General features: G+C 61.6%; 4 protein-coding genes, 1 long non-coding RNA gene and 1 other non-coding gene across 7 annotated transcripts; 2 read left to right on the forward strand and 4 right to left on the reverse strand.

Moving 5' to 3' along the window:
* Positions 1-288: 288 nt before the first annotated feature.
* Positions 289-7,154, forward strand: UBXN1 (UBX domain protein 1). The gene is made up of 8 exons (XM_064737026.1): positions 289-425; positions 606-659; positions 1,233-1,349; positions 3,660-3,803; positions 4,535-4,586; positions 5,264-5,347; positions 6,199-6,406; positions 7,059-7,154. The coding sequence occupies exons 1-8, from the start codon at positions 346-348 to the stop codon at positions 7,106-7,108; spliced, it is 789 nt and encodes a 262-aa protein (XP_064593096.1). The 5' UTR covers positions 289-345; the 3' UTR covers positions 7,109-7,154.
* Positions 7,155-7,165: 11 nt separating this feature from the next.
* Positions 7,166-8,471, reverse strand: DMAC1 (distal membrane arm assembly component 1). 2 transcript variants are annotated; one of them, XM_064737028.1, is made up of 3 exons: positions 7,676-7,998; positions 7,387-7,497; positions 7,166-7,313 (listed from the first exon to the last, which is right to left on the reverse strand). In XM_064737028.1, the coding sequence occupies exons 1-2, from the start codon at positions 7,935-7,937 to the stop codon at positions 7,421-7,423; spliced, it is 339 nt and encodes a 112-aa protein (XP_064593098.1). In that variant the 5' UTR covers positions 7,938-7,998; the 3' UTR covers positions 7,166-7,313; positions 7,387-7,420. The 2 variants fall into 2 exon arrangements, with proteins under 2 accessions (XP_064593098.1, XP_064593097.1); XM_064737027.1 differs by lacking the exons at positions 7,166-7,313; positions 7,676-7,998 and adding exons at positions 8,033-8,203; positions 8,288-8,471 and having other exon boundaries at positions 7,386-7,497.
* Positions 8,472-9,149: 678 nt separating this feature from the next.
* On the reverse strand, positions 9,150-9,283 carry LOC135460364 (small nucleolar RNA SNORA57). Its single transcript, XR_010443212.1, has one exon. It is a non-coding gene; the product is annotated as a small nucleolar RNA SNORA57 (small nucleolar RNA).
* A 276-nt stretch (positions 9,284-9,559) lies between these two features.
* Positions 9,560-10,420, forward strand: CUNH11orf98 (chromosome unknown C11orf98 homolog). Its single transcript, XM_064737032.1, has 4 exons — positions 9,560-9,685; positions 9,855-9,919; positions 10,004-10,077; positions 10,158-10,420. The coding sequence occupies exons 1-4, from the start codon at positions 9,650-9,652 to the stop codon at positions 10,250-10,252; spliced, it is 270 nt and encodes an 89-aa protein (XP_064593102.1). The 5' UTR covers positions 9,560-9,649; the 3' UTR covers positions 10,253-10,420.
* A 139-nt stretch (positions 10,421-10,559) lies between these two features.
* On the reverse strand, positions 10,560-20,004 carry LOC135460234 (autophagy-related protein 2 homolog A-like). Its single transcript, XM_064736968.1, has 14 exons — positions 19,967-20,004; positions 19,471-19,700; positions 18,302-18,504; positions 17,902-18,001; positions 16,988-17,205; positions 15,476-15,583; positions 14,955-15,042; positions 14,683-14,767; positions 14,360-14,429; positions 14,108-14,190; positions 13,178-13,299; positions 12,064-12,215; positions 11,268-11,360; positions 10,560-10,653 (listed from the first exon to the last, which is right to left on the reverse strand). The coding sequence occupies exons 1-14, from the start codon at positions 20,002-20,004 to the stop codon at positions 10,582-10,584; spliced, it is 1,662 nt and encodes a 553-aa protein (XP_064593038.1). The 3' UTR covers positions 10,560-10,581.
* Positions 20,005-20,129: 125 nt separating this feature from the next.
* Positions 20,130-22,681, reverse strand: LOC135460223 (uncharacterized). The gene is made up of 3 exons (XR_010443192.1): positions 22,578-22,681; positions 21,003-21,206; positions 20,130-20,218 (listed from the first exon to the last, which is right to left on the reverse strand). It is a non-coding gene; the product is annotated as an uncharacterized LOC135460223 (long non-coding RNA).
* Positions 22,682-23,873: the final 1,192 nt, after the last annotated feature.

The following is a 23,873-nucleotide window of genomic DNA, read 5'->3' on the forward strand; positions in this document are numbered from 1 at the left end:
ATTTAGGGATTAATTCGGGTTGGTTTTGGGGTCGGGTTTTGGGTGGTTTTGGGGTATTTTTGCGTTGGTTTTGCAGTCACTTTAGGGCGCTTTTGGGGTCGGGTCTTGGGCTATTTTTGGGTTGGTTTCAAGCTATTTCTGGGTTGGGTTTTGGGTGAGTTTTGGATTATTTTTGGGTTGGTTTTGGATTATTTTGGGGTGATTTCGGCGTCACATTTTGGATTTCTCAGCTCCATTCGCGTTCCCGTCGCCTTCTGTCCCTTCCCGGCCTCCGTCTCCACGTGACCCTGACCCCCGCCCCTCTCCCCGCCCCCACATGACGTCACACAAGGCGCCGGTGCCGCCATGATGGCGGCGGGCGGCGGGGCCGGGCCCGGGCGGGCCCTGGAGGCGCTGCTGGAGATGGGATTCGGGGCCCGGCGAGCGTGAGGGCGGGGACAGCGGGGAGGGACGGGAGGGAGCCCCCGGTAACCGGAGAGGGGCCAGGAATGGGAGCCGGGAGGGGTCTGGGGGTCCCGGGGGGGATTTGGGGGGTCCCGGGATTGTGGGGGGATTTGGGGGGTCCCGGAGCTCCCCCGTGATCCCTCCCCGGGTCGGTCCCGCAGGGCGAAGGCGCTGGCGCTGACCGGGAACCGCGGGGTGGAACCGGCCATGGACTGGTGAGGGGGGAACGGGAAACGACGGGACCCCAAAAACAACCGGGAACCCCAAAAAATCCCTCCGGGAACCCCCAGAAACCCCATCCCTCCGAGAACCCCCAAAATCCCCCAGGACCCCCAAAACCCCCCCTCCAGACCCCCAAAACCCCGGACCCCCAAAACTCCCTGGACCCCAAAGACCCTAGGACCCCAAAAATCTCCTTGGACCCCTCAAAACCCCCCTGGGAACCCCAAAACCTCCCCGAGACCCCAAATTTCCCATTAGACTCCACCAGGGAGCCTCAAAAGCCACCCTGAGACCCCCAAAAGCCCCCTGGGAACCCCAAAAAAACCCTGAGACCCCAAACCCTCCTGGGACCCCCAAAACCCCCCCTAATAACCTCCATGGACCCCCAAACTCCCAAGACCCCCTAATAACCCTCCAGGACCCCCAAATCCCCCAGGACCCCCAAAACCCCTCCAGGACCCCCCAAAATCCCCCTGAGACCCCAAATTTCCCCCAAACCCCCCCTGAGACCCCGCCAGGACCCCCCAGTTTTGGGGACCCCCCCTGATTTTGGGACCCCCCCCCAGGCTGGTGGCTCACGAGGACGACCCCGACTCGGACTCGGACCCCGAGACCCCCCCGGACCTGGGGGCGCTGCTGGGGGGGCCCCGGGCGCCGCCGGGGGAGCAGGACGAGACCCAGAAGTGAATTGGGGGGGATTTTGGGAAATTTGGGGGTTTGAGGGGTGAATCTGGGGGGAATTTGGGGTTTAAGGGGGGAATTTGGGTGTTTGGGGAGGGGATTTAGGGGTTGAAAGGGAAAATTTGGGGGTTTTGAGGGGCCTTGGGGGTTTGGGGAAGAAATTTGGGGGTTCAATGGGGGATTTGTGGGTTTGAGGGGGGAAATTCAGGGGTTTGGGGTTGAAGGGGAAATTTGGGGTTTTGGGGTTGGATTTGGGGATTTAGAAGGAAAATTTGGGGGTCTGGAGAGGGAATCTGGGGACATATGGAGGGTTTGGGGGGGAATTTGGAGATTTAAGAGGGAAATTTCGATGTTTGAGAGGAATTTTGGGGTCCAGTGGGGAATTTAGTGTTCAGGGTGGAATTCTGGGGTTCACAATGAAATTTCTGAGGTTTCAGTGGGGGAATTTGGAGGATCAGGTGAGAATTTTTGGGGTTCAGGATGACTTAGGGGTTCAGGATTTGGGGTTCAGGGTGATTTTGGGGTCCCAGGGCGTTGTCGGAGCCCGGGCAAAAGCGTGAGCAGAGGGTTTTCAGTGATTACAGGGTTTTTGTGGGTTTGGGGTTCAGGGTGATTTTAGGGTTCAGGATTTGGGGTTCAGGGTTATTTAGGGGTTCAAGATTCGGGGTTCAGGATGATTTAGTGGTTCAGGATTTGGGGTTCAGGATGATTTAGGGGTTCAGGATTTGGGGTTCAGGGTTATTTTGGGGTTCAGAATTTGGGGCTCAGGGTGATTTTGGGGTCCCAGGGCCCTGACAGAGGCTGGGGCCCGGAGCTGTGACCCGGCATTGGGGCTCAGGGGATTTGGGTTCAGGATGATTTAGGGTTCAGGATTTGGGGTTCAGGGTGATTTAGGGGTTCAGAATTTGGGGTTCAGGATGATTTAGGGGTTCAGGATTTGGGGTTCAGGGTTATTTTGGGGTTCAGGATTTGGGGCTCAGGGTGATTTAGGGGTTCAGGATTTGGGGTTCAGGGTTATTTCAGGGTTCAGAATTTGGGGTTCAGGGTTATTTGGGGGTTCAGGATTTGGGGTTCAGGGTTATTTCGGGGTTCAGAATTTGGGGTTCAGGGTGATTTAGAGGTTCAGGATTATTTGGGGGTTCAGGATTTGGGGCTCAGGGTTATTTCAGGGTTCAGAATTTGGGGTTCAGGGTTATTTTAGGGTTCAGAATTTGGGGCTCAGGGTTTTTTCAGGGTTCAGGATTTGGGCTCAGGGTTATTTTAGGGTTCAGGGTTATTTAGGGGTTCAAGATTTGGGGTTCAGGGTTATTTCAGGGTTCAGGATTTGGGGCTCAGGGTTATTTGGGATTCAGGGTGATTTAGGGGTTCAGGATTTGGGGTTCAATATGATTTAGGGGTTCAGGTTATTTTAGGGTTCAGGATTTGAGGCTCAGGGTTATTTAGGGGTTCAAGATGATTTAGGGGTTCAGGATTTGGGGTTCAGGGTTATTTTGGGGCTCAGGGTTATTTGGGGGTTCAGGGTTATTTCAGGGTTCAGGATTTGGGGCTCAGGGTTATTTGGGGTTCAGAATTTGGGGTTCAGGTTATTTGGGGTTCAGGATTTGGAGTTCAGGGTTATTTTAGGGTTCAGGATTTGGGGTTCAGGGTGATTTAGGGTTCAGAATTTGGGGCTCAGGGTTATTTAGGGGTTCAAGATGATTTAGGGGTTCAGGATTTGGGGTTCAGGGTTATTTTGGGGTTCAGGATGATTTAGGGGTTCAGGGTTATTTCAGGGTTCAGGATTTGGGGCTCAGGGCTATTTTAGGGTTCAGAATTTGGGGTTCAGGGTTATTTGGGGGTTCAGGATTTGGGGTTCAGGGTTATTTCAGGGTTCAGGATTTGGGGTTCAGGGTGATTTAGGGGTTCAGAATTTGGGGCTCAGGGTTATTTCAGGGTTCAGAATTTGGGGCTCAGGGTGATTTAGGGTTCAGGGCCCTGACAGAGGCCAGGGCCCGAAGCTGTGACCTGGCATTGGGGGCTCAGGGGGATTTGGGTTCAGGATGATTTAGGGGTTCAGAATTTGGGGCTCAGGGTGATTTAGGGGTTCAGGATTTGGGGTTCAGGGTGATTTAGGGGTTCAGGATTTGGGGCTCAGGGTTATTTCGGGGTTCAGAATTTGGGGTTCAGGGTGATTTGGGGTTCAGGGTTATTTCAGGGTTCAGGATTTGGGGCTCAGGGTTATTTGGGGTTCAGGGTTATTTGGGGGTTCAGGATTTGGGGTTCAGGGTTATTTCAGGGTTCAGAATTTGGGCTCAGCGTTATTTGGGGTTCAGGGCCCTGTCGGAGGCCGGGGAGGAGCGCGAGCGGCGCCGCCGGGGCCAGGAGCTGGCCAAGCTGCGCGAATGGCGCCGGGACGAGGAGCGGCGCCGGGCGGCCGAGGAGCGGCGGCGGGACCGGGCCGAGGAGAGGGCGGCGCGGTGAGGGGGGAGCGGCCCCAAGGGAGCCCCAAAACTGCGGGGAAATCGCGAAATTTCACCCCAAAAAAATCCCAGAAAGGGAGCCCCAAAACTGCGGGGAAATCCCGAAATTTCACCCCAAAAAAATCCCAGAATGGAACCGCCCGGGCCGAGCCCTCCGGGCCGCCAGGGGGCGCCTCAAGCGCCGGAAGCTCCCTCACAACCCGCGGCCCCACAAAACCTCGAGAAAACCCCAAAAAATCCCCGAAAACCCCAAAAACCTCCTTAAAACCCCCAAAACCTCCCGAGAGAGATCAGAAAGTTTTGGGAAATCCAAGAACTCCCGGATTTTTTCTCATTTAAAACCCTCAGGAAGGGCTGTCGCACCGAGTCTCCTGGGTCGCCTCATGAACCCCTCAGAACCCCCGGCCCACAAAACCTCGGGGAACCCCAAAATAACCCAAAAACCTCCTTAAAAACTCCAAAACCTCCCGAGAAGCCCCAAAAAGTTTTAGAAAATCCCAAAAATACCAGAATTTTTCTCATTTAAAACCCCCGGAAAGGGACCCCGGGTCCTCTGGGCCGCCAGGGGGCGCCTCAAGCGCCGGAAGCTCCCTCACAACCCGCGGCCCCACAAAACCTCGGGGAGCCCCAAAAAAACCCCCAAAAACCTCCTAAAAATCCCCTGGGGAAGCCCAAAAATTTTTAGGAAATCTCAAAATCCGCGGAATTTTCCTTCCCTGTTCCCACAGGCAGCGAGTGCGGGAGAAGATTGAGAGGGACAAGGCAGAGCGAGCGCAGAGGGTGAGCGGGGTCCCAAAAATTGGGGGGATCCCCAAAAAATTGGGGAGATTCCAAAGGATTTGGGGGATAGCAAAGGATTTGGCGGGGGGATCCAAAAACATTGGGGGGATCCCAAAGGATTTTGGGAGGATTCCAGAGAATTTGGAGGTGATCCTAAAGGACTGGGGAGGGTCCCAAAAAATTGGAAAAATCCAAGAAGGTTTTAGGGAATCTCAGAATTTGGGGGAATCCTAAACAATTGGGAGAATCCCAAAAGATTTTGGGAGATCCCCAAAGGATTTTTGGAGGGGACCCCAAAGGATTTAGGGGGGATCTCAAAGGATTTGAGGGCTCCCCAAAAACTGGGGAAGATCCCAAAGGATTTTGGGGGGATCCTCAAAAACTTGGAAAAATCCCTAAAGATTTTGGGGGATCCCAAAGGATTTTCAGGGGGGACCCCAAAGGATTTAGGGAGGATCTCGAAGTATTTGGGGGGTTCCAAATGATTTAGGGGGGGGGATCCATAAGGACTGGGAGCGGGGGGTCCCAAAAAATTGGTTTAATCCTGAAAAACTGAGGGATCCCAAAGGATTTTTGGGGAATCCCACGGGGTTTTGGGGCTCCCACGGGATTTGGGGACCCCCCGAGCACGGTTTGGGTCCATCCTCACCAGGACCCCTCCCCCATTTCCCCCCCAGTTCGCCCCGAACCCCCCGACCCCCCCGGCCCAGCCCCCCCCGGAGGCGCCGGCGCCGCGGGAATACGACCAGTGCCGGATCCAGGTGGGGACAGGGGGCTTGGGGGGATTTTGGGGGGTCCTGGGGGATTTTGGGGGGTCCTGGGGGCGTTTGGGGGGAGCCCTGATTGATTTCAGGCCTCCCTGCTGGATTTTGGGGGGGATTTTGGGGCTCCTTGCTGAGATTTCAGGGAATTTTTGGGGTTATCTGGGATGATTTCAGGTAATTTTAGGGTGATTTTGGATGGTTTGGTGTGATTAGGGCTGATTTTGGATGATCTGGGGTGATTTCAGGTGATTTTGGGCTGATTTGGGGTATTTTGGGCTGATTTTGATGATTTTGGGGTGATCTTGGTCTCCTTGATGTGTTTCTGGGTAATTTAGGGGAGATTTGGGCCTGACTTAGGATGACCTCGGGTGATTTTGGCTCATTTGGGCTGATTTTGGATCATTTAGGGCTGGTTTTGATTTGTGCTGATTTTTGGCTGTTTTTTTTGTGCTGATTCAGGATGATTTTGGGCCATTTTATGCTGATTTTTGTGCTGATTTTTGTGGTGATTTTTTTGTGCTGATTCAGGATGATTTTGGGCTGTTATGGGGCCATTTTATGCTGATTTTTGTGCTGATTTTTGGCTGGTTTTTTTGTGCTGATTCAGGATGATTTTGGGCTGTTATGGGGCCATTTTATGCTGATTTTTGTGCTGATTTTTGGCTGGTTTTTTTGTGCTGATTCAGGATGATTTTGGGCCATTTTATGCTGATTTTTGTGCTGATTTTTGGCTGGTTTTTTTGTGCTGATTCAGGATGATTTTGGGCCATTTTATGCTGATTTTTGTGCTGATTTTTGCGCCGTGATTTTTTTCCCATTTTCCCTGATTTCTGGCCCATTTTCCCCAGGTGCGCCTCCCCGACGGGCGCGCCCTCACGCAGAGTTTCCGTGCCCGGGAGCCGCTGGCGGCCGTGCGTCTCTTTGTGGAGCTGCACCGGGGCCCGGGGGGCACCGGGGGGGACCCCCAGAGCCCCCCCGAGCCCTTCAGCCTCCGCACGGCCTTTCCCCGGCGCCTCTTCACCGACGAGGACATGGAGAAACCCCTGCAGGAGCTGGGTGGGGAAACGGGGGCGTTTCGGGGCATTTCGGGGGTCCTTGAAGGGATTTGGGGGGTCCTTTGTGGGTCCCTGTGGCATCTGGGAGGTCCCTGAGGGGATTTGGGGGGTACTTGGGGGGATTTGGGGGGTCCTTACAGGAATTTGAGGGGATTTGGGGGCCCTTAAATTGATTTAAAGGGGATTTAGGGGTCCTTAAAGGGACTTGAGGGGTCCTTAAAAGGGTATTAGGGTTCCTGAGGGAATTAAGGGGGAATTTTGGGGGGTCCTTGGTGAGTTCCAAGGGGTTTTGGGGGAATTTTGGGGATCCTGGGGGGAACTGAGGGTCCTTGAGGGAGTTTTGGGGTCCCTGGGGGGATCTCCAGGAGGTTTGGGGGTCCTTGGAAGGGTTTGGGGGTGAATTGAGGGGGGTTTGAGGGGTCCTTGGGGTGATTTGGGGCATCCCTGGAGGACTGGGGGGGTCTCCAAGGGATTTGGGGAGCTCTTAAAGGGATTTGAGGGGATTTGGGGGATCTTTGAGGGGATTTCAGGGGGCTGTGAGGTGTCCTTGGGGGGATCTGGGGGGTCCTGAGGGTCCATAGGGGGTTTTGGGGGGTCCTTGGGGGGTCCCTGGGTGATTTTGGGGGGTCCTGATCACCCCCTCCCCATTCCAGGTCTGGTTCCCTCCGCCGTCGTCATCGTGGCCAAGAAGGAGGGGAGCTGAGGGGGGCCCCCCAAAAACCCCAAATAAACCCAAAAAACCCCAAAAACTCCAAGTCTGTCCTGTCCTGTGCCCCCCACCAGAGCAGTCTGGGGGTCCCAGTGCCGTTATTGGGGTCCCCCAGGTATTTCTGGGGTCCCCAGACCAGTCTGGGGGTCCCGGTGCCTTTATTGGGGTCCCCTCGTTGGTTTTGGGGTCCTCAGTTCCATTTTTGGGGTCCCGGTGCCGTTTTTGGGCTCCCCTCGCTGTTTTGGGGGATTTTTTGGAGTCCCCTCGATGTTTTTTTGGGGTCCCGGTGCCGTTTTTGGGCTCCCCTCAGGGGTTTTTGGGGTCCTGGCGCTGCCAGCGTCCCACGGGGTCAGCGAGGATGACGATGCCCCAGCCGGCCAGACCTGCGGGACAATGGGGGTCACACCTGGGTCCCTTCCCAACCCCCGAAATTTTGGGCAGAATTTGGGGCCATCCCGGGGCCACCCTCACCCTGCCGCGACTTGGTTTCCATGGAAACCCTCCACATTTCCCGCCAACACTCGGTCCCCGCCCCCTCCCGGTTCCCGCCCCGCCCCTCACCGGCAGCGAAGGTGATCTGGGCGATGGCGCCCATGGAGGGCGCGATCCCCCTTTTCATGGTGTTGCGCGGCCCCTGGTACACCCAGACGGCGGCCATGAGCAGCCCCGCGCCGCTCAGCAGGCGGCAGCTCCAGCAGCCCCCGAACAGCGGCCGCGGCGAGCCCGGGCCGGGTCCCGGCACCGGCGGCGCCTCCGGTGCGGCCTCCGCGCCCCGCGGCCGCGACATGGCCGGACCGGAAAGGACGCCGGAAGTGCCCGTCATTTATAGCACTCCGAGTGTAACCGCGCGCAAAACCAAAAGAGTTCCGTGCGCAACCGCGCCCAGCGCTGATGGTTCCGGGGAAAAGGGCGGGATACCGGGAAACGGAGGGTGAGGGGGGCCTCCCGATGCTGACGTCACTTTCGCCACGGTACCGGCCGGTTCGCCACGTTGTCGTCGGTCTCGGCCGCCTCGCGCAGCGCCGCCATGATCAGCTCGTTGTGGCGCCGCCGCTGCGCCAAAGTCGCGGCATCCGCGCCGGGCTGGCCCTGCCGGACCAGGAACACCGCGGGGTCACCGCCGGTTCCGGTCCCCGAGGCGTCCCCGCCGCCCCCTTCGCCTTCCCCCCGTACCTTGAGCGTCTGCAGCCGCTCCTGCTCGCCGCCCGCGATCGCCACCCACAGCAGCAGCCCCAGCGCCACCGGGACGGCGCCGCGGGCGAGGGCCAGCGGCCACCGCCGGTCCAGCGCCATCGCCGCCTCCCCTCCGCTTCCGGCGCCGCTCTGGCCCGCCCGGAGCATAGAGACCGAGGCTAGGAGGACCGGAAATTGTCTCCGCCATCTTGAAACCATAGAGAGAAGGGACGGGACGACCGGATAAACCCTTCTGGCACGTTGAAACCATAGAGACGGCAGCTGGGAGGACCGGAAATTGTCTCCGCCATCTTGAAACCATAGAGAGAAGGGACGGGACGACCGGATAAACCCTTCTGGCACGTTGAAACCATAGAGACGGCAGCTGGGAGGACCGGAAATTGTCTCCGCCATCTTGAAACCATAGAGAGAAGGGACGGGACGACCGGAAAACCCTTCTGGCACGTTGAAACCATAGAGACGGCAGCTGGGAGGACCGAAAATCCCCTCTGGCACATAATTATCATAGAGATGGCGGCCTGGAGGACCTGGAGTTGTACCCCCCCTCACGGCCGCATTCCTCCCCCGCGACCGTCGGGATCGGGGTCACGGAGCGGCTTCAGAACCGGGAAGGGAACGGGAGATCCCCGCCCTCACCCCGGGACGCGCCGATACCAAAAGTAGACACAAGACCAAAGCGGTTCAGAACGGTTTATTAACAATTTAAAGTACAAAATCACCCCTTAGCCGGCGGCGCGGTCCCGTGGCGTTCCCGGTCCTTCAGCGGGCCCTGCAGAGGAGAAAATGACGATGAAGCGGCGGCCCCGAGCGCTCCGGAGCTCCGTGGCAGAGGCGCCCGGGGCCTTGTCCCGGCGTGTGAGGGTGGGACCGGCGGACGCCACCGCCGGCACCGAAGACATCGCGCCGGTCGCTGCTTTCCCTCCGCACATCACGGAGCCCGGCACGGCAACGCCGGGGCCCGCCAAGAACGAGAGGATTCTTCCGGTTACCCGCTCCCCGCCCGGTTTTAAGCCGAAACCAACCACAAATCCAGACCTGAACTCGTGTCTTGCCCAGCGCTCAAAGAACTGGCTGAGACGAGGCGGCCATTTTATATAGCAAGGTGTGTGGGCGAGGCCTCGGATAATCCCACCAATGAACGGGGCCGGCGCGCGCGCGCCAACCAATGAAAACAAACTATAAGAAAAAGGGCGGTGGCCCCAGCGTTAATTTGAATATGGGCGGGCCCCTGGCTATCGCAGCCAATCAGAGCCCGCTCCAGGCGGGGCGGAGCAGAGAGGCGGGGTTTAGTTACCGGAAGTTTAGCCGGAAAGGAAGTGGTGCCGGACCGGAATTTGCACGATGGGGATCGGAGGGAAAATCAACCGGCCCCGAACGGTGACCGGGGGCACCGGGAGGGCTCCAGGGACACCGGGGGGCACCGGGAGGGGCCAGCGGGATGAACAGTCCGGGGGGAGGGCGGGAATCCCCATCCTCACCGGGACTCCCGGTAATCGGTACCGGGAGGGGTCTCCGGTACCGGCGCTGACCCCGCTGTTCCCCACAGGAGCTGCGCAAGAAGCTCTTCAAGCGGCGGCGGGAGCGGGCGCGGGGCCGGCGGCAGAAGCGGCGGTGAGCGTCCCCCCCGACCCTCCCGGTGCCCTCCCGGTGTTCCCCGGTAACCGAGGGCGGGTCCCGGTGCTCTCCCCGCTCCAGGTCGGTGTCGGTGCCCACGGGTCAGGCCCCGGTGTGGGGGAAGCGGCTGCGGAAGGAGCTGAAGCGGCTGCGGGGTGAGCGGGGAGCGGTACCGGGGACACCGGGGGGCACCGGGGGCGGTACCGGAGCCCTGAACCCCTCCCGGTGTCCCCAGCGCTGAAGGCGGCGGTGACCGAGGCGAAGCGGCCGCGGGAGGAGGAGGCGGGAAAGGGGAACGGCGACGTGGAGATGGCGGAGGCGGCCCCGTGACAGCGGGGACACCCCGGTGACAGCGGGGACATCCCGGTGCTCCCATTGCCGCCAGTGGCGCCCGCTCACCGCGCTGGAAGCGCCCCGGTGCCCCCTCGGTGGTCCCGGTGTCCCCAGTCCCTCCCAGTCTGTCCCAGTACCCCCAGTAAAGGATTTCTCTCATCTGTCCCCTGTCCCGGTGTCCCCGGTTTGTCCCGGTGTCCCCAGTTTGTCCCGGTGTCCCCAGGCCGCGTTCCCGCTGTTCCCAGTTCCTGTCCCCGGTCACTCCAGTACAAACCCCTCCCACTCCCACAACAAACCACGCCCAGTCTGTCCCAGTCTGTCCCAGTTTATTGGGGGCGGGGCCGGGGCCCCCCCAGTCCCTCGGTGGGGGCGGGGCCGCTCCTCGAGCCGGGGGGGCGCTGGGGAGAGAATGGGGGGGGGGGAACCGGGGGGAATGGGGGGGAATGGGGGGGCACGAGCACCCCCCCAGCAACACCAGGGCCAACTGGGAACCCCCAGCCCCAAACCGGGCCATACTGGGAACCCCCCAACCCCAAAGTGGTTCACACTGGGATCACTCCCCCACCCCAGTCCATACTGGGAACCCCCCAGTCCCAAACTGGGCCTTACTGGGAGCCCCCAACCCCAAACTGGGCCATACTGGGATCAGCCCCCCCCAGCCCATACTGGGACCGCCCCAGTCCCAAACTGGGCCATACTGGGATCAGTTTCCCCCCCAGCCCATACTGGGAACCCCCCCAACCCCAAACTGGGCCTTACTGGGACCCCCCAACCCCAAACTGGGCCATACTGGGATCAGTTTCCCCCCCCAGTCCATACTGGGACCCCCCCCAACCCCAAACTGGGCCATACTGGGATCAGCCCCCCCACCCCAGCCCATACTGGGAACCCCCCAACCCCAAACTGGGCCATACTGGGATCAGCCCCCCCCCCAGTCCATACTGGGACCCCCCAGTCCCAAACTGGGCCATACTGGGATCACCCTCCCCCCCCAGCCCGTGCTGGTCCGTACCGGCCCGTACTGGTGTGAACTGGTCCGTACTGGGAGCCGCGGGTGGGGGGGGCCCGGGGGGGCCACGAGTCCGAACAGAGCCTCGGCCAGGGCCTGGGGTCAAAGGTCACTGCTGGGACAGCCCCCCCCCCCAAAAAAGGGACCCCCGGGGGGGGTTGGGGGTCCCAGGAGCAGTTTGGGGGGGTTGGGGGATTTTGGGGTGATTTTTTGGGGTGATTTTTTGGGGGTATTTTGGGTGGTTTTGGGGTATTTTGGGTGGCTTTTAGGGGTATTTTGGGCAGGTTTGTGGGGTGATTTTTGGGGTATTTTGGGCGGGTTTTTGGGTATATTTTGGGATATTTTGGGGTCTCACCTGCAGCGCCCGGAGCAGCCTCGCCCCCAGCCCCAGGGGGTGATTTGGGGGGTATTTTGGGCAGGTTTTTGGGAATATTTTGGGATAATTTGGGGTCTCACCTGCAGCGCCCGGAGCAGCCTCGCTCCCAGCCCCAGGGGGTGATTTGGGGGTATTTTGGGCGGGTTTTGGGGTATTTTGGGCGGGTTTTTGGGTATATTTTGGGATATTTTGGGGTCTCACCTGCAGCGCCCTGAGCAGCCTCGCTCCCAGCCCCAGGGGGGTGATTTGGGGGTATTTTGGGCAGGTTTTGGGGTATTTTGGGCAGGTTTTTGGGTATATTTTGGGATATTTTGGGGTCTCACCTGCAGCGCCCGGAGCAGCCTCGCTCCCAGCCCCAGGGGGTGATTTGGGGGTATTTTGGGCAGGTTTTTGGGTATATTTTGGGATATTTTGGGGTCTCACCTGCAGCGCCCGGAGCAGCCTCGCCCCCAGCCCCAGCGCCGCGCTCGCCCCCGCGGCCCCGAGCGCCGTCACCCCCCGGGTCACCCCCCGGGTCACCCCCCCGGGACCCCCCCCCTGCAGCGGCAGCAGCAGCAGGTCCCGGAGAGCGCGCCCTGCGGACAGAGGGGACATCAGGGGACAGCGGGGACAATGGGGACAATGGGGGACAGGGGGGACATCAGGGGACAGTGGGGACAGCGGGGACAATGGGGACATCAGGGGACAATGGGGACAATGGGGGACAATGGGGGACAGAGGGGACATCAGGGGACAGCGGGGACAGCGGGGACAATGGGGGACAGAGGGGACATCAGGGGACAATGGGGACACTCAGGGGACAGCGGGGACAGGGGGGACAATGGGGGACAGGGGACAGTCAGGGGACAGCGGGGACAATGGGGACAATGGGGGACAGGGGACAGTCAGGGGACAACGGGGACAATGGGGGACAGAGGGGACATCAGGGGACAATGGGGACAATGGGGACAATGGGGGACAGGGTACAGTCAGGGGACAGCAGGAACAGTGTGGAGACAGAGGGGACATCAGGGGACAGCGGGGACAATGGGGGACAGAGAGGGACAATGGGGGACAGAGAGGGACAATGGGGGACAGTCAGGGGACAGCAGGGACAGTGTGGAGACAGTGGGGACATCGGGGGCATTGGGGACAATGGGGGGACAGAGGGACAGTGGGGACATCGGGGGCATCGGGGACAATGGGGGTTCAATGGGACAGGAACAGTGTGGGAACATTGGGGACAGTGGGGGCCTTGGGGACAATGGGGACAATGTGGGCATTGGGGATGGGGGACACTGGTGACATTGGGGACATTGAGAGGACAGTGGGGACATTGAGGGGACATTGAGGGGACACTGGGACATTGGGACATTGGGGATATTGAGGGGACATTGGGGACACCATGGGAACATTGAGGGGACACTGGGGGGACACGGGGGACATTGGGGACATGGGGACACTGGGGACATTGAGGGGACATTGAGGGGACACTGGGGACATTGGGGACACCATGGGAACACTGAGGGGACACTGGGGGGACACGGGGGACACTCACAGAGGCGCAGCACGGCGTGCACCGGGGCCACCCCCCCCAGCAGCCCCGGCAGTTGGTGACACCGAATGTCCCGGAGCCACTCGGTCACCGCGTAGGACACGACCCGGCTGAGCCCCAGCAGCCTGGGGGGACACACAGGGGACACAGGGACAGCAATGGTGAGTTTGGGGCCACCCCGAACCCCTGTGTCCCCCCTGTCCCCAGCGTCCCACCCCTGTCCCACAATGGCAGAGCCGTTGTCCCGGCTCATTGTCCCCAATGTCCCCCCAATGTCCCCCCAATGTCCCAGTGTCCCTCCATTGTCCCCGCTGTCCCCAGTCCCACCCCTGGCGGTGGCAGAGCCATTGTTTCCCATAATGTCCCCTGTGTCCCCCCTGTCCCCAGTGTGTCCTCCCTGTCCCACAATGGCAGAGCCGTTGTCCCCAGTATCCCCTCATTGACCCCAATGTCCCCCCAATGTCCCTCCAATGTCCCCAATGTCCCAGAGTCCCCCCGCTGTCCCCCCAATGTCCCCAGTCCCACCCCTGCCGGTGGCAGAGCCATTGTTTCCCATAATGTCCCCAGTGTCCCCAATGTCCCAGTGTCCCCCCTGTCCCCCCGTTGTCCCCAATGTCCCCCTGTCCCCAGTGTCCCCCTGTCCCCAGTGTCCCCCCAGTGTCCCCAGAGTCTCCCCATTGTCCCCAGTGTGTCCCCCCTGTCCCCAGTCCCACCCCTTTCGGTGGCAGAGCCATTGTTTCCCGTAATGTCCCCAGTGTCCCCAGTGTCCCCCAATATCCCCCTGTCCCCAGTGTCCCCAGTGTCCCCGCTGTCCCCCGTCCCCAGTCCCACCCCTGGCGGTGGCAGAGCCATTGTTTCCCATAATGTCCCAGTGTCCCCAATGTCCCAGTGTCCCCCCGCTGTCCCCGCTGTCCCCGCTGTCCCCAGTCCCACCCCTGGCGGTGGCAGAGCCGTTTCAGGCGCAGTTGGGAGCAGTTGAGCCGCGCCAGCCCGATCAGGATCCCGGCCAGGGCGCCCTGGGGACACACAGGGGACACACAGGGGACACACAGGGGACACACAGAGAGGGGACAGTGTCAGTGGGGCAGGGGGACAGGGAGGGGACAGGCACGGGGCCATCGGGGACAGTGACACCGGGGGATGTGGCCTGTCCCCCTGTGTCCCCCCATTGTCCCCCAGTGTCACCTGCTCCATGGTGACGCGCTTGCCGCGGTAATCCAGCCACACGGGGACATCGGCCGTGAACCGGAACTCGCTGGGGACAGGGATGGGGACAGGGAGAGCTCGGTCAGCCTGGGGACAGCTTGGGGACAGCTTGGGGACAGCTTGGGGACAGCCCCAGGGACAGGGACACACAGGGAAAACCCAGTGTCCCCCCAGTGTCCCCCCAGTGTCCCCCCAGTGTCCCCTCAGTGTCCCCTCAGTGTCCTCAGTCCCTCCCAGTCTGTCCCAATCCCCCCCAGTCCCCCCCACCCCCCCCAGTTTGATCCCCGCCCCCCCAGCGGCACCGGAAGTAGATCGGGGGGGTCTCTGGCTCTGCCTCGGGCTCCGGGGGCGGCTCCGGCCTGGGGGGGTCCCCGACCCCGGGGGGGGCTGCGGGAGAGGGGGGGGGGCACGGTCAGGGGAGCCCCAAGGCCCCTCCCACAGCCCCGGAACCCCGCCCCCAAAAGACCGGAGCCCCGCCCACAGCCCCTCCCACAGCCCCAGAGCCCCGCCGCAAAACACCAGAGCCCCTCCCCCAGGCCAGGCCCCGCCCCAGCCCCTCCCCCGGGGCCGGTACCGGGCGGGGGGCCCGGGGGGGGTCCCGGGGGGGGGCTCAGGTGGGCGAGGAAGGCGCCGGCGAAATCCCTGAGGAAAATCAGCGCGTCCTGGGGGGGCAAGAAGGGGAGAGTGAGACCCCACCCCAAAAAAACACCCGAAATACCCCAAAAATACCCCAAAACACCCCAAAAACCCCCAAAACACCCCAAAAACAACCCCAAAAACCCCTGCTACCCACCCAGAGATGCCCCCCAAAATCCCCCCATCCTCTCAAAGACCACCCAAAACCACCCCAAATTCCCCCCAGATCCCCCCAAACCCCCTCCACGACCCCCCAAATCCCCCAGCACCCCATGAAGCCCCCGAAGCCCCCTCCCCACCTGGTCGATGTGCAGGCGCAGGGGGGTCAGGGTCACCCAAATCCCCCCCAAAGCCCCCCCAGGACCCCTCCCCACCTCACCTGGTCGATGTGCAGGCGCAGGGGGGTCAGGGTCACCCAAATGCCCCCCAAAGCCCCCCCAGGACCCCTCCCCGCCTCACCTGGTCGATGTGCAGGCGCAGGGGGGTCAGGGTCACCCTGAGGCAGCACTCGGGGACCCCCCCGGGGGGGGGCGGGTGGGGCAGCACCCGCAGGGCCTTGAGCCACAGCTGGGGGGGCAGAAATTGGGGAGGGGGGCTCAGAAATGGGGCAGGGGCACAAACGGGGGGCAGGAATGGCGGGGGGGGCTGAGGATGAAGGGGGGGTCATGCTTGGGGGGGGGGGCAGATTTGGGGTCCCATCTGGGGTCTCCGATTTGGGGTCTCAGCTATTGGGGGTGTCCCATTTGGGGTCACATTTGCAGTCTCAGATTTGGGGTCTCAATTTTGGGGTCCCGTTTGGGGTCTCAGATACTGGGGGTGTCCCAGATTTGGGGTCTCAGATCCAGGGTCACATCTGAGCTCCCAGGTTTGGGGTGCCCCATCCCCGGGCTCCCTTTGGGATCCCATTTTGGGGGTCCCCATTTATGGGGTGTCCCAGATTTGGGGTCTTCAGTTTGGAGTGTCCCATCCACGTGGGTCTCAGATTAGGGGTCCCAGATTCAGGATCACATTTGTGGTCCCAGATTTGGGGTCCCATTGTCAGGGGTCCCATTTTGGGGTCCCAGCCATTGGGGCATCCCAGATCCAGGATCATATTTGGGGTTCCCATATCGGGGTTCCCATATTGGGGTTCCCACATTTTGGGGTCCCATTTCGGGGGTCCCGCCATTATCGTGGGGGGCTGTCGGGGCGGTGCGGGGTTTGGGGTTCCCTTATCAGGGTATCCCATATCGGGGTATCCCCTATTTTGGGGTGTCCCTATTTTGGGGTCCCATTTCGGGGGTCCCGTTACCGTGGGCGGCTGGGGGGGCGGCGCCCCATGGGGTTTGGTGTTCCCATATCGGGGTATCCCATATTTTGGGGTGTCCCATATTGGGGTATCCCACATTTTGGGGTCCCATTTCGGGAGTCCCATTACTGTGCGCGGCTGGGGGGCGGCGCCCCGCAGGGTTTGGGGTTCCCATATTGGGGTATCCCATATTTTGGGGTATCCCATATTTGGGGTATCCCCTATTTTGGGGTCCCATTTCGGGGGTCCCATTACTGTGCACGGCTGGGGGGGCGGCGCCTCGCGGGGTTTGGGGTTCCCATATTTTGGGGTATCCCCTATTTTGGGGTCCCATTTCGGGGGTCCATCGTTACCGTGGGGGGCTGTGGGGGCGGCGCCCCGCGGGGTTTGGGGTTCCCATATTTTGGGGTATCCCCCATTTTGGGGTATCCCCTATTTTGGGGTCCCATTTCGGGGGTCCCATTACCGTGGGCGGCTGTGGGGGCGGTGCAGGGTTTGGGGTTCCCATATCGGGGTATCCCATATTTTGGGGTCCCATTTTGGGGTGTCCCACATTTTGGGGTCCCATTTCGGGGGTCTCCATTACCGTGGGGGGCTGTGGGGGCGGCGCCCCCGGGGTTTGGGGTTCCCATATTGGGGTATCCCCTATTTTGGGGTCCCATTTCGGGGGTCTCCATCGTTACCGTGGGGGGCTGTGGGGGCGGCGCCCCCCGCGGGTGCCGGCTCAGGAACGGGGGCGCCCCGGCGGCCCCCGCCCCCCCCAGGCGGTCGCGCAGCTCCAGCTCCGGCACCAACAGCACCAGGCGGGACGTGGGGGTCTCGCCCGGGCCCAGCAGCCCCCCCCGGGGCCCCCCAAAATCCGCCCCGGCATGGCGGGGTACCACTCGTGCTGCAGGCACACCTGGGATGGGAGAAAATGGGGGCAATGGGCACCAAAAATCCCAAAATCCACCCCAAAATCCGCCCCGGGTGTGGCGGGGTACCACTCGTGCTGCAGGCACACCTGGGATGGGAGAAAATGGGCACCAAAAATCCCAAAATCCACCCCAAAATCTGCCCCGGGTGTGGCGGGGTACCACTCGTGCTGCAGGCACACCTGGGACAGGGGGAAATGGGGGGTAATGGGCACCCTGAACCCCAAAATGGACCCCAAAATCCGCCCCAAAACAGCCCCCCAAAATCCACCCTGCACCCTCAAAGAGCGCCCCAAAATCCACCCCAAAATGGACTCAAGAGCTCCAAAATCCACCCCAAAACAGCCTCCCAAAATCCACCCCATGTCCCAAAATGGACCACAATATCCACCCCAAAATCCACCCCATGTCTCAAAAAAGCCCCCCAAAATCCACCCCAAAACGGACCCCCGAAATCCACCCCGCACACCAAAACAGCCCCCACTTTCCCCGCCCACATCTTACCTTGCCCAGGTACAGCCCCAGGTACAGCCCCCAGACCCTCTAGGATCTCACCTTGCCCAGGTAGAGCCCCCAGACCCCCCCAGGTGTCCCCCCCGTGCTCACCTTGCCCAGGTACAGCCCCAGCCCCCCCAGGTGTCCCCGTGCCCAGGTACAGCCCCAGGTGTCCCCCCCGTGCTCACCTTGCCCAGGTAAAGCTCCATCAGCTGCTCCTGGACCCTCCCGGGGCCCCCCCGGCAGCGCCACCGCGGGGGGGCGGGGCCTGAGCTGCGGGGGCGGGGCCTGCGGGGTGGGTGGGTGGGGTCAGTTTGGGCACACCCACGGTTCCTCCCAGCCCCACCCCTATGGTCTAGGGGCGTGTCCATCCCAATGCCCCACCCACCCGAGCCCCTCCCTGCTTGAGGTGTGTCCTGAGACATGGCCACGCCCATCCCTGCCCCACCCATGTGCGTGTCCCACCCAAGCCCCTCCCAACATGGGGCGGGTTCCTCTCAACTCCACCCATGGGTGTGTCGCACACCTGGGTGTGTCCCCATAAGCCCCGCCCCTCGGTGTCCCCAGCCCCTCCCAGCCCTGTCCCACCTGTGGGGGGCGTGGCCGCCGCCGAAGTCCCGCCCCCCGTGCAGGGCCCAGGTGAGGCTCAGGTCGCGCAGCACCAGGCGGGAGCGGGGGCGGGGCAGCCCCGGGGGGGGGCGCAGCCGGTCCCGCCCCCCCCGCGGGACCCCAAAATGGCCGGGGATGACCCGGAGGGGCCCGGGGGACAGCCAGCGGATACGGGGCGTCACCTGGGACGGGGACACGTGAATGTCACCCCAGGGTCACCTGGGAACCCCCCCTGTGTCACCAACGTCACCCACAGACACCCCTCAATGTCACCCGGGGGACAGCCAGCGGATACGGGGACACACCTGGGACAGGGACACGTGAATGTCACCCCAGTGTCACCTGGGGACAGCTCAGTGTCACCTACAGACACCCCAGTGTCACCTGGGGACAGCTCAGTGTCACCCATGTCACCTGGGAACCCCCCCTGTGTCACCAACGTCACCCACAGACACCCCTCAATGTCACCCGGGGGACAGCCAGCGGATACGGGGCGTCACCTGGGACAGGGACACGTGAATGTCACCTGGGGACAAACAGGTGTCACCTACAGACATCCCAATATTACCTGGGAACCCCCCCAGTATCATCCATGGATACCCCAGTGTCACCCGGGGGACAGCCAGCACACATGGGGACACACCTGGGGACACCCCAGTGTCACCTGGGGACAGCTCAGTGTCACCCATGTCACCTGGGAACCCCCCCTGTGTCACCAATGTCACTCATGGACAGCCCTAATGCCACCTGGGGGACAGCCAGCGGATACGGGGGGTCACCTGGGACAGGGAGGGGACAGGTGATACCTGAGGACAGACAGGTGACACCTGGGAACCCCCTAAATGTCACCTGGGAGCCCCCCCCAGGGTCATCAGTGTCACCTGGGGCCAGCCAGTCACACACAGTCACCCCAATGTCACCTGGGGACCCCCCCAATTGTCACCTGGGGACACCCCAATGTCACCTGGGGACAGCTCAGTGTCACCCATGTCACCTGGGAACCCCCCCAGTGTCACCCACAGTCACCCCAGAGTCACCTGTGTCACCTGGGGACACCCCAATGTCACCCACAGACACCCCAAAGTCACCGCAGGCCTCCCCCAGAGCCCCCCATGTCCCCCCGGACCCCCCCACGCCCCCCCACTCACGGGCTCGGGGCTCTCGGGCGCCTCCAGCACGCAGAACCCCTCGGGGTCGGCCTCGGGGGCGGGGCCAGGCTCGGGGGCGGGGCCGAGCGCGGGGGCGGGGCCGAGCGCGGGGGCGGGGCCGAGCTCGGGGGCGGGGTCGCTGGAGGCGCCGCCCCCCCGGGCAGAGCCCCCCCCCTCCCCCGGGAACAGGTACAGGGACACGGGGGGGGGCGGGGGGGGCGGGGCCGGGCCTGGGGGAGAGGGGAGGGGTTAGAGACCCCCCGGAGGGGAAATGACCAAAATAACCCAAAATAACCCAAAAATAAACCAAAATAAACCAAAATGTCCCCCCTGGAGCCAAAATAACCCAACATAACCAAAATAAACAAAATAATCCCCCAGACCCAAAATAACCAAAATAACCCAAAATAACCAAAATAAACAAAATAACCAAAATAATCCCCCAGACCCAAAATAAACAAAATAACCCAAAATAACCAAAATAACACAAGCTAACCAAAATAACCCAAAATAACCCAAGATAACCCAAAACATATCACCCGGACCCAAAAATAACCCAAAAGGCCCCCCCCGGACCCAAAATAACCCAAACTAACTCCCCCAGACCCAAAATAACCAAAATAACCCCCCCAGACCCAAATTACCCCCCCCCCCCGTTACCGGCGCTCCGGGGGTCCCCGGGGGGGGTCCCGGGGGGGTCTCTCAGCGCGTCCGTCAGGTCCTGTTGGTTGATGGGGGCGGGGGCGGCCTGGGGGGGGGGACAGGGTTGGGGGGGGTCCCCGTGTGAGCCCCCAGACCCATTTGGGGGCCCTTTGACCGCCCCAGACCCATTTTAGGTTCCATTTTTTGCCCCCCTCCCCCCCATTTTTACACCTCCCATTTTTACCCCCCTCCCAGCCCCATTTTGGGTTCCATTTTTTACCCTCCCACCCCCAAATTTTATCCCCCCACCCCCATTTTGCGCCCCATCTCATTTTACCCCCCACCCCCATTTTTCCCTCCCCCCCAGCCCCATTTTAGGTCCCATTTTTTACCCCCTCACCCCCATTTTTCACCGCCCCACCCCTATTTTTATCCCATTTTTCCCCCCCCAGCCCCATTGGTCCCATTTCCCCCCCAGCCCCATTTGTTCCCATTTCACCCCCAGCCCCATTTGGGTCTCATTTTTTACCCCCATCCCCATCTTTCCCTCCCCAGCCCCATTTGGGTCCCATTTTTGCCCCCCCCAGCCCCATTTTGGGTCCCATTTTGCCCCCCTGCCCCATTTTGGGTCCCATTTTCACCCCCCCAGCCCCATTTTGTTCCCATTCCCCCCCCAGCCCCATTTGGGTCCCATTTTTCCCCCCCCAGCCCCATTTTGTTCCCATTTCCCCCCCCCAGCCCCATTTTGTTCCCATTCCCCCCCCAGCCCCATTTTGTGCCCATTTCCCCCCCCAGCCCCATTTGGGTCCCATTTTTGCCCCCCCCAGCCCCATTTTGGTCCCATTTTTACCCCCCCAGCCCCATTTTGCTCCCATTCCCCCCCATCTCACGTGCTCCCCCCCCGCGGGGGTCTCCCCGTGTCCCGGGGGTCTCTGCGGGGCCGCGGGGGGGGTCCCGGTGCCGGGGGGGGGTCGCGGTGCCCGCGGGGGGGTCCCCAGGTGCTGCAGCAGCCGCGCCAGGGCGGCGGCGCTGTCGGCGCAGGTGCGGCCGCGCAGCCGGGCCGGGGCCACCAGCAGCTCCCAGGGGGGAGGGGGCTGCGGGCGGGGGGCGCCGTCAGACCCCCGGAGCCCCCCGGAACCCCCCGGAGCCCCCCTGAAACCCCCAGACCCACCTGAAACCCCCAGACCCACCTGAGCCCCCTGAATCCCCCAGACCCACCTGAGCCCACCTCAGCCCCCCAAACCCACCTGAGCATCCCCAAACACCCCAGACCCACCTGAGCCCATCTGAGCCCCTCTGAATCCCCCCAAACCCACCCAAACCCTCCTGAGCCCCCCAAACCCACCTGAACCCACCCAAACCCCCCTGAGCCCCCCAGACCCACCTGAGCCCCCCTGAAACCCCCAGACCCACCTGAGCCCCCCAGAATCCCCCGGAGCCCCCTGAAACCCCCGGAGCCCCCCTGAAACCCCCAGACCCACCTGAGCCCCCCTGAAACCCCCAGACCCACCTGAGACCCCCTGAAACCCCCGGAGCCCCCCTGAAACCCCCAGACCCACCTGAGCCCACCTGACCCACCTGAGCCCCTCTGAATCCCCTGAAACCCCCAGACCCACCTGAGCCCACCTGACCCACCTGAGCCCCTCTGAATCCCCCCGAACCCACCCAAACCCTCCTGAGCCCCCCAAACCCACCTGAGCATCTCCAAACACCCCCAGACCCACCTGAGCCCCCCTGAATCCCCCGGAGCCCCCTGAAACCCCAGACCCACCTGAGCCCCTCTGAATCCCCCCAAACCCTCCTGAGCCCACCAGACCCACCTGAGCCCCTCTGAATCCCCCGAACCCACCCAAACCCACCTGAGCCCCCCAAACCCACCTGAGCATCCCCAAACACCCCAAACCCACCTGAGCCCACCTGAAACCCCCAGACCCACCTGAGCCCACCTCAGCCCCCAAACCCACCTGAGCATCTCCAAACACCCCCAGACCCACCTGAGCCCCTCTGAAACCCCCAGACCCCCGGAGCCCCCCTGAATCCCCCTGAAACCCCCAGACCCACCTGAGCCCACCTGAGCCCCTCTGAATCCCCCCAAACCCACCCAAACCCACCTGAGACCCCCAAACCCACCTGAACCCACCCAAACCCACCTGAGACCCCCTCAGCCCCCCAAACCCACCTGAGCATCCCCAAACACCCCCAGCCCCAGCAGCCCCCAAAATCCCCCCCCTAAAAACGCCTCAGGACCCCCCCCCCAGCCCCCAAAAAAATCTCCAAATAAAAACCCACCCAAAAAAAGACCCTAAAAACCCCAAACCCCCCCCCCCAGATCCCCCAAAAACTCCCCCCAAAACCCCCAAAACCTCCCCAAAACCGCCCCAAATTCCCCCTTGAACCCCAACATAGACCCCACAAATCCCTCCTGGACCCCCCCAATCCCCCCCAGCCCCCCGACCCCCACTCACCGCCCCCCCCTCGCCGTCCCCCCCCCCGCCGGGGCTCAGCAGCAGCTCCAGGAAATCGACGTCGAGAACGGAGACGAAATCTGGGGGGCAAAGAGGGACCCCCATTCTGTGAGACCCCCACAGTGAGAGACCCCCACAGTGAGAGACCCCCGAGGGACCCCCACAGTGAGAGACCCCCAGGGACCCCCACAGTGAGAGACCCCACCTGGAGACCCCCAGGACCCCCCAGGACCTAAATACCCACATAGGACCCCACAGTGAGAGACCCCACTCTTGAACCCCCCATGAGGCCCCAAGTGAGGCCCCTTGTGAGACCCACAGTGAGAGCCAGGGCCCTGCCTCCCCAAATGCCAAGTGCCTGACCCCCATTTGGGGTCCCATTTCGGGGTCCCCATTTCGGGGTTCCCATTTTGGGTTCCCATTTTGGGGTCCCCATTTCGGGGTCCCCATTTTCGGGGTCCCCATTTCAGGGTTCCCATTTTGGGTTCCCATTTTGCGTTCCCATTTTTGGGTCCCCATTTTGGGGTCCCATTTTGGGGTCCCCATTTTGGGGTTCCCATTTTGGGGGTCCCATTTTGGGTCCCCATTTCGGGGTTCCCATTTTCGGGGTCCTCATTTAGGGGGTCCCATTTTTGGGTCCCATTTTGACCTGGTCCCATTTTGGGCCCCATTTCGGGGTTCCCATTTTGGGGTCTCATTTAGGGGTGTCCCATTTTGGGTTCCCGTTTTGGGTCCCCATTTCAGGGTTCCCATTTTGGTTTCCCATTTCGGGGTTCCATTCCCATTTGGGGTCCCATTTCGGTTCCCATTTGGGTTCCCATTTCGGGGTCGCCCATTTAGGGTTCCCCATTTTGGCCCCAGGGTTCCCATTTTGGGTCCCCATTTCGGGGGTCCCATTTTGGGGTGCTCCCCATTTCGGGGGTCCCGTTATCTGCGTCCATCAGGCGCTCGCCAGAACCGGCGATCCACCAAGTCTCGGGGGGCCAGTTGGGTACCCCCCAATACAACCAAAATCACAAACAACTTAACCCGGACCCTCCAATCGGACCACCCCATATTCCAAAAAGACTAACCCCATTGGACCCCCAGGTCCCAAAAACAATTCACAAAGAAATCCCAAAATCTGGACCCCCATCAACTCCCCAACTCTCGAGAAACCCCATTCGGGGAACCACAACCCAAAATTTCCAAACCATTCCCCACATTAAAAGAAGACCAGCCTCCCGCCATTCCCGATAAAACCGCCCCAGAAACCCAATTGATCCCTTGGACTCCCACATCCGAGAGCCCACCCAA

Source organism: Zonotrichia leucophrys, unplaced genomic scaffold (assembly GCF_028769735.1).
Source record: "Zonotrichia leucophrys gambelii isolate GWCS_2022_RI unplaced genomic scaffold, RI_Zleu_2.0 Scaffold_34_1600103, whole genome shotgun sequence".
NCBI classification, from domain to species: domain Eukaryota; kingdom Metazoa; phylum Chordata; class Aves; order Passeriformes; family Passerellidae; genus Zonotrichia; species Zonotrichia leucophrys.

Coding starts and splice junctions, on each gene's coding strand:
- CUNH11orf98 (XM_064737032.1), top strand. CDS start 9,650: ATGGGGATCGGAGGGAAAATCAACCGGCCCCGAACG. Junction 9,686..9,854: donor AAATCAACCGGCCCCGAACG/GTGACCGGGGGC, acceptor TGTTCCCCACAG/GAGCTGCGCAAGAAGCTCTT. Junction 9,920..10,003: donor GGCCGGCGGCAGAAGCGGCG/GTGAGCGTCCCC, acceptor TCCCCGCTCCAG/GTCGGTGTCGGTGCCCACGG.
- LOC135460234 (XM_064736968.1), bottom strand. CDS start 20,004: ATGTTTTGGGTTATCTTGGGTTATTTTGGGTTATTTTG. Junction 14,191..14,359: donor AGCGCGTCACCATGGAGCAG/GTGACACTGGGG, acceptor GTGTGTCCCCAG/GGCGCCCTGGCCGGGATCCT. Junction 10,654..11,267: donor GTTCACACCAGTACGGGCCG/GTACGGACCAGC, acceptor TTCTCTCCCCAG/CGCCCCCCCGGCTCGAGGAG.
- DMAC1 (XM_064737028.1), bottom strand. CDS start 7,937: ATGACGGGCACTTCCGGCGTCCTTTCCGGTCCGGCCATGTCGCGGCCG. Junction 7,498..7,675: donor CCAGATCACCTTCGCTGCCG/GTGAGGGGCGGG, acceptor ATTGTCCCGCAG/GTCTGGCCGGCTGGGGCATC.
- UBXN1 (XM_064737026.1), top strand. CDS start 346: ATGATGGCGGCGGGCGGCGGGGCCGGGCCCGGGCGGGCCCTGGAGGCG. Junction 426..605: donor GGATTCGGGGCCCGGCGAGC/GTGAGGGCGGGG, acceptor TCGGTCCCGCAG/GGCGAAGGCGCTGGCGCTGA. Junction 4,587..5,263: donor AGGCAGAGCGAGCGCAGAGG/GTGAGCGGGGTC, acceptor TTTCCCCCCCAG/TTCGCCCCGAACCCCCCGAC.